This window comes from Bactrocera neohumeralis, chromosome 3 (genome assembly GCF_024586455.1).
Source record: "Bactrocera neohumeralis isolate Rockhampton chromosome 3, APGP_CSIRO_Bneo_wtdbg2-racon-allhic-juicebox.fasta_v2, whole genome shotgun sequence".
In the NCBI taxonomy this organism is placed as follows: Eukaryota; Metazoa; Arthropoda; class Insecta; order Diptera; family Tephritidae; genus Bactrocera; species Bactrocera neohumeralis.
Window position 1 is genome coordinate 12231640 of NC_065920.1, and position 14239 is coordinate 12245878.

The window sequence follows — 14239 nt, forward strand, 5'->3', positions numbered from 1 at the left end:
GTTGGGTTAGAATTAGATTTTTTGAAATAAATTTTTGAAATTTTTTCAGAAATATTTTTATCCCAGTTATTGAGGATCAACAATAAAAGCTAGGTCTGTCTGTTGGTTCTGTAAGTATTCAATTAAGAACCCAAACCGCAGTGTTGAGATTTGTCGCAGGGTTTTCCAACTCATCGTAAAGATATCGAATATTTTTTAATGGCAAAGTTATAATAGGTTAGGTTAGGTTAAGTTAGATTAATCTAGTAGGCCAATAAGCCACGCATCGACCAGTTTTGGTCTTTTGCGATAGCAGATGGAGTTCAGTTGCTAGGTCCAAGAGGAGTAGTCATCCTTTATGATACCGATCTAGACATTTCCTGCAGTCTTTTCGATCTGTCAACCAAATCCAGCAGGTGTGTCGCCACCAGACAGTTACAAATAAATACTGAAAAAGTATACACACCAGTAAAGCTTAGGTCTCCGAAACCCTCAGTTCTAAAAGTACAATTTGCAATGATGGAAACATCGACACTAAATACAACTACAGCAGCTAAAAAGTATCGACATTTTCCTACAGAGCATGTACAATTCCATTTCTGTCTATAAATGCAACATGGTCAACAATAATGAGAAATAAATGACCGGAATGGAGTCATAAAAGCCCACTGAGCTCATTTCAAAGTCATTTTTTATACATAAATAATAAAAGGTCGCTTGGTGTAAACTAAAAAAAATCAAGCTAACAACTGCAACAGAGCAGAACTAGGTAAAACAGCTAAACATTAGACAAATGTGATGATGAGCAGAATGTACGTGGAAAGCTGGCCACAAGCGTGGATAATAAGTTAACGACCGAAAATCCTACTAAATAGCAGAGAAGACGCCACAAAGATTAACTCTCAATATTGGCATTGAGGTTGATGATTTGTAAATAAATAAAAGTGAAGTGGCAGCAGAGTAAAGTAGCAAGAGAAATGCAAAATATTTTGCAAAACAAGCGGACATTTTGCATAAATTTAATGGCCCAGCCGCGAGCTAAAAAGGCAGACCGACAAACTGACAGACAGAGATGAGGAGGACATGAGCGCAAGTAAGTGACAGTAAAAGTTGGCAGATGCCACTTTAACGGCCAGCATTGATGTTGTGCTGCAGCTCACGGTACTGCGAAAAAAACACATTAACATGAGAAAAACCGAGGAAGCGGGAGTTTGCGACGCTGGCAAGGCAGGTGGAGGGAAAGTCACAGCCAAGTGGCGCTAGTAAATAGTAAAAGCACACGAGCAAAACAAAAAAAAAGGTGAAAGCAAAGGTTAAAGGGAAACTAGACAACACCAAAGGCAGACGAAATATGAAAGGCAAAGGAGCGCAAGCGTGAATGTTGCAAGCCAGTCGTTGGCCACATGCATTTATTTGTGGCAAGCTTAGTTGAGTTGTCGTGACACGTTCTACTAAAAATGTTAAAATATAAACAAAAATGTTTTTCTTACACTGTTGTTGTTGCGCAAAGAGCATCACGATTATCACTTCAACGGCACTGAGTTGTTGTTGTGCACTGTTTGCAGCTTGTTGGCGGCGCTGTTTGCAAAGCAAATGAAATGTTGCAAGCAGGCCGACAGACGAACAGCAAAAGCCTTTTTTGGGGAAAAATTTTGCAGCACTTGGAACACACACATGCGCAAACACACATTTGGAGTGGCCTTGTGCAGACAGGCCGCTGGCTTAGCGCTGCTTTCAAGTGACAATTAATTTGAATTTTGATTTACTCGAAAAGTACTGCGAATCGTGGCATCGCTTAAGTGGTGATTTGAAAGCAAACACTTGCCACATAAGGTATTGCTGGAGATTGTTGTTGCTGTTTATGTGCCTTAATGCGCTGAATGTGCCAGATTGTGGCGCGAAATAGCGTGGCAGCGCATTTAAATGTACTTGCAGCACTGTAGGTGTGTGCGTATGTGCCACATATGACTTTTAAGTACGTACACACACACCGATATGTATGCAAATTGAGGCACGTAACGGGGTATTTAGGTTTTTCACTGAATAACGCTCGCTCACTGGCGCTTCATTTGCACAAAAACCAAATAAAATGTTTCGAAATAAAAGTAAAAAAGTTTAAATTTACAACAACAATTGTAAATATATGTTTTTTCCCCCTTTTATTTTGCATTTAACGCTATCTTGACTTCGTCTAGCGCTCGCATGTTTTACTGTCTTTATTTGCCCTTTTTCGCCGTGATCGAGCGCTATTGATAAGCTGCTGTGGTGTTGCAACACTGTGTTACAATTATACATACATAAAATAGTATATATAGACGTTGAGGTAATTTATTTTTGTAATTTTTAATAGCATTATGGGATGAAGGTGGAGCAAGAAATTTTTTTAGCGTAAAAGTTGATTCGATTTGAGTGAGGAATGCCACATAATAAAAATTTCGATTCTAAATTTAAAAAACTAAATTTTTTTAAAAGAAAAACGTTGCTTCTTAAAAAACAAGAAAAAATGTATATACCCTTCACAAACAAAAAAGTTTTCACACAAGAACTGGATTTTTAACGGTCAATTTGTATGGCAGCAATATGATATAGTGGTCCGATCTGTACAATTTCTTCAGATATTAGAGTGTTGCTTTAAACAATTACTTTTGTAGAAGTTTGTGTGGATAACTCGTAAACTTAAAAAGTTTTTCATACAAAAACTTGAATTGGCTTGTTCAATTTGTATGACAGCCATATGCTATAGTGCTCCGATCTGAAAAATTTGTTAGGATATTGTGACGTTGCTCTTTGTTATAATCCGTGTCAAATTTCATGAAGATAGCTCTTAAACTAAAAAAGTTTTTCTTACAAAAACCTGGTTTTGATCGTTCAGTTTATATGGCAGCTATATGTTATAGATGTCCGATTACAACAATTTCTTCGGAGATTGTATGGTTACTTCAGATAATAATTCATGCCAAATTTCGTGCAGATATCTCGTCAAATAAAAAAGTTCTCCATAGATAGAATCGACCTCTTTCCTTCAATACAACAAATTTGAAAAAAAAATCTAATGACACTAACTGTAAAAATATTACAACAAATAACTCTAAAAGTAATTAAAACTCTTTATTATACCAGTTTATGTGGCGCTACGATATTGACACGCGCAATTAACGCTGCTGTTGCAACATGTAGACGCATGCAGGGTGCAACATACGTGACTAAATATATGAAAAAATAACTTTTATGTACATATATATTCTGTTTATATACATACATATATGTATATCTTCATACGAACATGAACATTGCCCCAGGCTGGCAGCTTCAGCGTTCGCTAAAGTGCGCAAATTTACGCGGCTCATTTAATTAATGTGCCGCTAATGATGACAGGCCGAGCGACAATCATAATGATTGCGGGCCGCAGTAGTAAAGTAGCGAATATTCATAACTACAATAACAACTACATGGAGAGCAGGCAAGTGGCAACAAAGCGCAACAAATTAAAGAAGGGTGCGAAAATGATTAATAATGCGCGAAAATATTTTAGGCAAAAATAATTAAAATTTTTTTACAAAAACTTAAATATAATAAACTAAATAATGAAAAAATTTTGTGCGCAATAATATATATGTATTGCATATTTTTCCTATAAAAATTTTCTTCAAAAATAATTTAAAAAATTTTTCAAAACTAATTAAAAAAATTATATAAAAAACTAAATTTGTACTATAAATTTTTAATATAAAAATTAAAATAAGTATAAAAAATTAAATAATGAAAAAATCGTGTGCGCAATAATATAAAATTTTATATTTTTTCCCATAAATTTTTTTTAAAAATAACTAATTTTTTTTTTATAAACTAAAGTTTTATAAAAAACTTTTATTCGAGAAATAATTTAAATTTTTAGTATAATATAAAAATTTTTATATAATAAAAATAAAAAACTTAAATTCAATTTATAAAATTATTTCATGAAAAAAATCGTGTGCGCAATAATATAAAGTTTTATATTTTTCCCAATAAAATTTTTTTTTCAAAAATAATTTAAAAAATTTTCTTAAAAAAAATTAAATTTTTAATAAAAAATTTGATTAAATTAAACATAAAGAATTTGATAAAGAAAAAATCGTGTGCGAAATAATATAATTTTATATTTCTTCCCATAAATTTTTTTTTTTTTCAAAAATAATAAAAAAAATTATAAAGAAACTAAATTTTTATTAAAAAATTTTATTTAAGGAACTAAATTTGTAATACCAATTGGTATTTAAATTCAATATATAAAACTGTATAATGAAAAAAGAATTTTGTGCGCAATAATACAAAAATTTATTTATTTTTTTTTAATTTTTATCAAAAATAATAGTACTATGTTTTTAATGGCGTTTTTAAGCCTAAATTTTAAATAAAAACTAAAAAAATTGGAAACTTATTTATATTTGGCTGTATATTCGGCAATATTTCAGCTTTCAAGTACTTTAATTTCTGCAAATTTAAAAAGCTGGCAACTTTTAAAAAAAAATTTCAATCGAAAGCTTTCTTAGTCCACTTTATTTCGATAACGTTATTGTTATTATACATTTCTAAGCTAATCAATCTCAAAGAATTTAAATTTTTGTGCAGTTACCAACCCTTCTCAAAAATATCTGCGAAAGACACTTGAACGTTTCAGTTCAAAATATTAGTACTAAATTTTAATCAATTTATTAAACAAAAGTTAAGCAAATAAATCACTAATTTATCCATAATTATTATAAAAATTTTCAACATGTGCCAATTGAAAGCGCTCTTAAACCACTTTATTTCGATAACGATATTGTTATTATTAATTTCTGAGCTATTCTTCTAATCAACCTCAACGAATTTAAATTTTTGTACAGCTGGCAACCCCTTTCAAAAATGTCTGCGATTACCGCTTGAAACTTTTTAGTTAGAAATATTTGTAGTAATTTTTTATTTAATTTAATAAACAAAAATGATTGGCTTAGCTTACAAGTGTGTCCATAATTAGTCTACAAATTTTCAACTTATGGCAACCCTACTGAAAAATAATTGGCTTATCTCACAAATTTTTTTAATTTAATAAATGTGTATACATACATATATCAACTTTCCTCTAAAAAAAACCAAAAAAAAAAATAAATATTTCCATTAAAGAGCCTATTGCAAGCACTAAAATTTAACGATCGTTGCAAAAAAACAAGTGGCAGCCCACCAAAGAACTTTAAACATACCTAAACTACATCCTGTTGTGCTGTTTTTTGTCTGCGATTACTTGGTTTTTTACCTAAAACTCTTAAGCATGCCACCTGTTTTTATTAACAAATTGAGTTTTAGACCAAACAACCCAAAAAAATCAAGTCCGTTTAACCTTCACTCTAATAGCGCCTTGTATGTTGCCAGTGTGACGATATTTTTTGACATAAATCAAAATCCAAAATTTACTACCTTAGAGCCGAAACTTCTCGCTTTAATTTAAAAAAAAACAAAGCTTTGCTATGCATCATTATTAGTTAATTTAAATCAATTTATAACAAATGGCGGCAAAAATATGATTGACGTGACAGCCTTTTCGGCTCTTGGTGAGGGGGAAAAAAATAATTAAAAAAATATTAATAAAATGAAATTAGCTTCTTCCTGTAACCACAGATATTAAAAAAACTTCTGCAAACAGGCAAAAACATTTAACTCAAGCCATGCTTGATGAGCTCATGCGTGAAAATTAGAAACATCAGCATAACTGCTTGCTACAAGTGCCGCGGTGGTGTGGAAATTAATTACTTGCCAGCACAAATGCGGGTATGAAATGGCGGCATTACATACGAACAAGCATTATATACATTTTTTCACAGGAATACGTACATGTGTACATATGGTATTAAGCTGTTGTACAGGCATATACATACGTGTTGGCAGCTAGTAGTCAAGGTCAAACTTTTCAGAAAAAAATTTTAAAATTTATAAAAATAAAAAAATTTAAAGCAAATAAGCGTAAAGATGTCAGGCGTTGCCATTTTTTTGTTTTAAATTTTTCTATTTCATGCTTTTCTAACTAAGAAGAAATGAAAAAAAAAAATTAATAATGAGTCAGCACATAATTAACCAAGCGCCAGCCTGTAGACCTTTTCTATGCAAAATTAGTATAATTATTATTTTTTCGTCTCACTATGTACGTAAATATAGTACATATATGTATATATATATGTATGTACATATGTATGCACTCTTTAAGTCCAAAACTAATTTCAGACACTTGTTTCTTTAACACTACTGGAATAAGTTGGTGAATTTAATTTGTGTGAAATGTAGAATTTGATTACTTACCCGCTTCTACGTGGACTTAATAGCGAACCAACGGCCATTTTTGGATATTGCTTGTACTCATATTGTATTATGCTCTTCGCTCTTCAAGCAGAGACAGTGGTTAAATGGCGCCTCATTAGGCGGGAGCGGACGCTTTCGAGGTCATCAATTTGAATTTGAACACAGTTGGTACTAAATACTACATATGTATATGCATATGTGTATGTATTTACACCAAATTACGATTTTTGGACGCATTTTGGAGCATCTTTGAAGGCGTGAAGCTTTACACGCGCCCAAACTAAAAATAGAAAAAATATAAATCCACATAAATATGTATGTACATATGTATATAAATTTAGCAAAAGTAGAGAATGTACTTATAGACACAAAAATACCCAAAAGTAAGCAGGTAGTGTTTATAAAAAAAGTATAGAAACCTAGCTTGAATAAAAAAGGCTTGATTTGTTTTAAGAACGCTGAAAAATAAATATATTTTGCAAAAAAGTATATGAAAAAAAAAAATCTGCCAAACGGTAACAACAGATTTACTGTTGAACATAAAAAAACATTTAATTAAAGACCGATATTTCGGGATTAATACTTTCGGGATCCCGAAATATTTCGTTATATTTTTATTTTTATTCGCATTTAGAAGGATACAATTATCTTTGTATTTTTTAAAGTAGTAATCGCGAAATTTCGTGATTCATATTTTCGGGATCAAGAAATATTTCGTTGTAATACCATTTTTATTCGCTTTTTTTATTTAAGTGGTAATACCGAAATTTCGAGATTGCGACATATCAAATCTGCAAAAAATTGCTTAGAGCATATTCACTGCTAAACATAAGAAAACATTTAACTATATGCCGAAATTTCGGGATTATATATATTCGTTTTAGGATCCAACAAATATTTCGAGCTCGTAAACTAAACGTTTGTTCTCATTTAATTAAAGAATATTTCGCAATTTTATATATTTTTATTCGCATTTAGATAATATCTTTGAAATTTCGGGATTTTGACATTTCAAATTTTCGTTGTAAAATTTTTATGTTTTTTTATTTAAGTGGAATACCGAAATTATCAAATCTGCAAAAAATTGCTTATTTAAGTAAATACCGAAATTTCGGTATTAATATTTTCGGGATCCTAAATATTTTACTTCGTAAACATGTTTGTTCTCGTTTATAAACAGACAATTCTTTGTATTTTCCATTTAAGCAAAAATCCCGAAATTCCGGGATTGCGAAATTTCAAAACTGAAGCTTTATGAAATTTATTAGTAATTTACTACATTCGATGAATCTTCTTTAAAAATTGAGACATTCCAATGCAAGCATAATAAATGAATTTCTCAAATCAGCTCTTCCTTCTGCAAGCTTTTACCTTTCACGCGACTATAAAATAAAGAAAGCAACAACAACAAATTGCAAGCAACATAAAATCAATTAGATGCATGTCATTTACGGTAATGAAGAATGTCCAATCTAATGGCCAACGAAAGAACACATTTGTAAGCCCGAAAAAATTTAAGCGCCTATTAACTCTTTGAACTGCAGACAAGCGCTGCAGTCGCAATAACCACTTGCAAGCTGGAGCAAGTTGGAGAAAATACCAAAAGCGGTAAAAGTATTTTAATGATCTATGCCGTAGAATAACAAGCGACGCCAGGCAATCGGTAATAGACACATTAACCTTGCCAGGTTGAAAAGCATGAAGCACTTAACGGAGGGGGTAGTGCAGAGGTAGAGTTGTGGTGGAAATTGATTTTTGTGCTTTTTTGAAAACGCGATTGTGGGAGAGTTGCAGTTTTTCAGGACAAATTTTTGTTGTTGCTTTTGGTTTTTTTAATTTGAACGGTATGAGATTTGTAGATGGCAAAATAAAATAAAATAAAATGGGGTTAGATTAAAATTGAATTTGATATTTAAATTTAAACTTAAATTAAATTGAATTTAAATAAAATAAAATTAAAATTAAAATTAAAAAAAAAACAACATAATTCAATTTTTTTATTTAAAATTAAATAAAGCAAAAAATATTAAAAACAAAATTTACCATACCGAATTTCATAACAAATTAAACTAAATTATAATTAACAATTTTTTTAAATTTAAAATCAAATAAAACAAAAAGTATTTAAAACAATAATAAATAATAAATTAAATTAAAATAAATTAAAATTTAATTTAATTTAATTAAAAATAAAATTAAAATAAAACTAAAAAAATAAGTTACACAAAATAAAATAAAAACTAAAATAACATGCAACTAAATTAAAAAAAAAATGTTATTTACTTAACCTAAATCAAATTACATAAATTTGAAATAAATTACATTCAAATTCAAATTAAAACTAACATTAAACTAAATTAACACAAATTAAAACTGTAACTAACATAGTATTCAATGTAATTAACAAAAAAAGTATTAAAATTAAATAAACCCATGTTTACTAAATTTCCAACCAAATTAAATTAAGTTACTTTAAATTTGAAATTAAATTAGAACTAAAATTAAAATTAATATTAAAATTCAAAATAAAATGTAAAGGAAAATTAAATTAAAATTAAAAATAAAATAGACCTTAAATGAAACTAAATTAAAATTAAAATTAAAGATAAAAATAAAATTAAAAATAAATTTAAGTTAAGTAAAAATAACACAAAATAAAGTGAAATCTTAAATAACATGAAATAATTAAAAAAACTTAATTATAATTAAATAAAGTATACTAAAACCAATATTTAAAAATTTTCAAAAATATTATAGAAGACTTTTCCCAATAATTTTTTTCGTTTTTTTGTCAAATTATATGTAATTAAACCTAAAATTAAAAATTAAATTCTTAATTTTCAAATAAACTCACTAAAAGTGATTTAAAAACAAATCTGTTTCCAAACCACCTTACAACCTTGAACTGCATGTCAAATCGGTGCATTTTATAATATTTTCTCAATTTATTGTTTGCAATTTGCATAAATTCACGCGCCACTAACATTGCATATGCAGGCGCGCAATACTGCCGCCGCACTTGCCACAACATGACAATGAAGTGTCAGCGCACAAATCAACATATACAAATTGCACAAAAAACAAACAAACAACAACAAAGAACGAAAAAAATGGAAAAAATTAAGAAATTACCTTCAATTTGCATAATCAATGCCAAATAATGATGCGCTGACAGGCCAAAGTTTGCGGCAATTACGCATGCGGAACATACTAGCTGCAAGTGTGTGTCAATTGTTGTGGTTTATTGTTGTTGCTGTACTCATAAAGTGCAGCATACGCATTAGTTGGCGGTGATGCATGAAAACTGCGTAACAACAAGGCCAATAGCGGCAAAACTCAAAGGCAGCCAGCAGGGCAAGTCAAGTAAAGTTTGTCGCTTAAGTCTTTCGTTTTGCAATGGTGCGTAAATAAGAGAGTCTGTGGGGGCCCATTCGTTGTTGTCCAAAGTGATGGACGCACATTTCAACGTTAATTTATTAGTTAGAAGAAATAAAAGGAAAATGATTAGGACAGCTATAAAAAACGCCGACCTTGGCATTCATAACATTAATCAATTCATTGAAGCGTTCAATTCCAATGCCTAAGCCCTTAACCACTTACACACACACAAGAACAACACGCACACATGACGTCATATTTATAAAAATTTGCTACGCCTTAATCCTCTAATATTTTTGCTTCATCACATTGCTTCTTCTCCTTACATACATGCTGCGCACTCACACACACACGCATATAGATATCGACGAATGCCAAGATCCTACGATAAGAGCGCGTTGCGTCGAGAACGCCGAGTGCTGCAATCTGCCAGCGCATTATCTCTGCAAATGTAGGGACGGCTATGAGGGCGATGGCGAGGTGCTGTGCACAGGTAAGTCTGAATTAACTTAAAATGCTTTTGGTGCTTGGGTTTTCAAACTAAGAATTTAACACTTTTTTATAACCCTTTTCATATAAAAAACAATAAAAATAGATGGGTAACAGGAAGAGGTAAGCTAGTGGCGCGTATTGTTTGGCAATTAATTATTATTTGCTTTGAAAATCTACGCAAAGTAGGGACGCATAGTGATATTTTATTTATTTTTTTTTCGTTTGTTGCATATCAAATACAATTTGTTGCGGTATGCACTGAGGTATAGGTTAGATTCCAAGGTTATATGAATTCTTTGCGGCATAGAATGATATCATCCGCGTTTTCAAATTGTTTTCAAGGAAATAAATAATTTAATGTTCTATAAATACTGAGAACATTCTAAGATTCCCAGTGGTATGAACAAAAACACAAAAAAAAAAAACAGAATTTATATACATACATACATACTTCGGAAGTACTGTTTCTAAGAAAACGAAAAAATATTAGATTAATGCACTTCTTTAAGCCTTTCCTTTTTGCCCACACGAAATAGAACACGGAAATAGGATTTTAGTCACAAAATTTCTGAGTAATTGTCTTCCATTAAACATTAATCGACTATTTATCGGTTTTCGAAAATGTGAGTTTTCGATTAATTTTTCATCGTTCCATTAAAATTTAAACTTCCAATAAATATTAATCGATTATTTATCGATTATTTGTCGTTTATCGGTTATCGAAATTGTAAGTTATCGATTTTTCCAAAGATAGCTTTTATATCGAAGGAAACAAAAATAGTTGAATATTTTTTACCAAAATTTTTTAAATACAAACTTAAAATTATCGATAACTGCATCTCAAAATTTCGCTTAATCACTTATTGATAACTTATACACAAATAAGAAATTGTTATAAGCAAGGACAGTATTCAGTAAGCAGCCGATTCAAAATAAATTTAGTTTATTTTTGTTTTTCAATACTGAATATTTATCGATTTAATTTATTGAATTTTTGAAAATTTAGTTTTACTTTTAAAAAAACTATTGTAGAAAATTACTATTGTATACATAGAAAAGTATCGCTGCATGTTCAGCTGAAATATTAAAATATATGTTTATCGATATAATTTATATATCGATGTATATCAAATCGATTAAATTCAGAAACCAGACATTAGTGAAAATATTTCTTGAAACTCATTCATATACAAACACTTTTTTTTTTAATTCAATATAAATAATCTCTTCTAAGACGCTTGTCATATTATCGATAATTTACGACATATTTTAAAAATAGAAGTGACTTTTAGAGAGAAAACGTGAGGTGCTTTATTCATTCTAAATTTTTTATTTAAATTTACCGTGATAATTTACTTGATTGAAAATATAAAATAAAATTATCGATTTATCGATATATTTGAGTAAAGCACCAGATATTTATACTACAAATGTTACAATTTTTTATTACAAAAAAGTTATAGATTTTTATCGATAAATTTGGGTTATCGATGCATTTGGGTATATTATTGTTTACAGATTTAGTTCAATTATTAATAAAAAATGTTATCGATTTATCGATATATTTCGGTTATCGATACATTCGTTTTTATTATTATTATATATTTTTATTTTATTTTAATATATTTTTATCTTAAGCTCTTCTTTAAGCTTATTTCTATAAAAAGCTTTTTTTCTTATTAAAAAAATTTTTAATTTCTTTTGCAAGTTGAGTCTCACATTACCAATTTTTCCCCCCTTTAGACCTCGACGAGTGCCAAAGTCCCACGGCCTGCGGCACTGGTGCGCAATGCATCAACACGCCCGGCAATTACACCTGCGCATGTCCCGAAGGCTACCATGGCGATCCATATTACAGCTGTACGGACATCGACGAGTGCACGCATCCGAATGCCTGCGGCCCAGGCGCCATCTGTACGAACCTCGAGGGCGGTTATCGCTGCGACTGCCCGGAAGGTTACGACGGTGATGCGCGCTCCGCCAACGGCTGTGCCGACTATGATGAGTGTGCGCGTTCGCCATGCGGACGTAATGCGCAGTGCCTGAATACGGACGGTAGCTTCAAGTGTATCTGCCCCGATGGCTACGCGGGTGATCCCAGTCAAGGTTGTGAAGGTAAGTGTCGAGAAATTGAAAAATTGCCGCTACGCTTTTCTTGAACGAAATCTCAAGACTAAGTATATGGTATTCATTTGTTACTCTCTTTTATGTATTTGCATCCCTCACGGAAAAATCAAAACAAAATAAATGTAACCATTGCACTTTCATGCGCATACAACACAAAATTCGATTTAAAAAATATTCAAACAACAACAACGTACACTTAATGTTAACCACGGTGGCACAAAACCATAAATTCACAACTCGAATTGTTTTTGCACACACATACAAAAATAAAATAAAAACCGTAACAACAACAACAACACGCAAAATGCATTTAACAACTAAAACGCCAACAATAATAAACAAAATAAAACATCATATGTGGCAATATCGAAAATTATTTAACCCAAACACCCCATACATAAACGCACCGCACGCACATGCCAAATTTATCGACGACGTCTCAACCCACATTTACCACTCGTGCTCATTCGTATCAACATCGCGTAGACGTCGACGAATGCTCCACTAACAATCCATGCGGTTTGGGTGCTGAATGCGTGAATATTGGCGGTAGCTTTGCGTGCCATTGTCCGCCCGGCTATGCGCTCGAATTCGAACGGGAGTATAGTCTGGGTGGCGGCGGTATCTATGGCGGCAATGGCACAACACTAAGGGTAACCGGCGCCGGTTTAGCTTGTGTCGATATCGATGAATGTAATATGGATAATGGTGTGGCCAAGTGTGGCACGAACGCAAAATGCATTAACTTTCCGGGCTCATATCGTTGCTTATGTCCGAGCGGCTTTCAAGGACAGGGGTATTTGCATTGTGAAAGTTAGTATCGCTTATTGTAGTATTTGTATAGTAGTAAGCTTTTGCATATAAATGACGAAAGCTTGCAAGCTTTACTTGAAAGCTCACAAATTAATCTGAAATAATATCTTCAAAGCTTACACTTAACTAAAAAGAGTTTAAGCGTTTTCAAAATTCGACTAAACCCGTTTGAGCGCAAGGCTTGCAAGCTTTTTACGCATCACACTACAAGCTTCTAATGCGATGCTTTAAACAAACACCGCAAACTCTAAATGCTTTCCTATACTTTGAACACTTTTTACAACTTGCTTCCCAGCAAACCAAAAGCTTTCAATGACGCACAAAAATATTTTCAACAATAAAATCTGGCCGTTTCTAATACAAACTTTCTCTCCCTCTTCAACTCTTATAAAGAGGATGCTAACGAGTGAGCTTTTCTTACCTATAAACAAAATTACGATAATATCACTGGGTGTTGGAACTATTTGAGCATCCGCACAGCTTTCATCCGGTTGCAATTTTGCCGAATATATAATATACAACTTCAATTCATGCTTTCATAGTTCAAGATGTACCTTTAAAGGAGAGATACATATATACGGCAAAAAATGATACTTCATTGGAACCGTTATCAAAACTCCTTAAAAATTTTAATAATATATAAATTTCATACAAAGCTTGGAAATCTTAACAAGCTTAAAGTTTCTATCAAATAAGGAGAACGAAAAAACAAGAGATGACATCCTTTTCTACGAAAAAAGTTCTCAAAGCTCCTGAAAGCTCCGATCATCAACAACAGTATTCGTTAATGAAAGCTTTAGCTCTTGTGAACATTTCAGATTATATATTCGCATGTCCTCGCAAAATTTGTAAACAGTGCTTAAAGCTTCACACAGTGAAAACATCTATTTATAGCAAATGTTGGTTTTACCAAGTCTAAAGCTTTTCAGTCCTTATTACAAATTTTTCTTAAAAAAGTTCTCAAAGTTATGGATTAAAAGCTTTCATAACCAACAACAGCATTTGTTCACGAAAGCTCAGCCTCTTGTCAATATTTAGACCTTACTCTCGTACGTCCTCGCAAATTTTTGAAACTGCGTTTAAAGCTTCATACAGTGAAAGCTTCGATTTATCGAAAATATTTGCTGGGAAAACTTTC

General features: G+C 31.4%; 1 protein-coding gene and 1 long non-coding RNA gene across 2 annotated transcripts in view; one reads left to right on the forward strand and one right to left on the reverse strand.

The window, feature by feature from the left end:
• The window catches only part of LOC126753595 (uncharacterized), a 156289-nt gene that overhangs the window by 103802 nt on the left and 38248 nt on the right, over positions 1-14239 (reverse strand). The window contains exon 2 of the long non-coding RNA XR_007666193.1: positions 6292-6571. This is a non-coding gene — a long non-coding RNA (uncharacterized LOC126753595). The remainder of the gene's footprint in view (positions 1-6291; positions 6572-14239) is intronic.
• LOC126753594 (uncharacterized) overlaps positions 1-14239 on the forward strand; it is a 203521-nt gene that overhangs the window by 94333 nt on the left and 94949 nt on the right. The window contains 3 exon segments of the mRNA XM_050465148.1: positions 10031-10162; positions 11905-12276; positions 12775-13101. Of these exon segments, the coding sequence (XP_050321105.1) occupies positions 10031-10162; positions 11905-12276; positions 12775-13101 (831 nt within the window).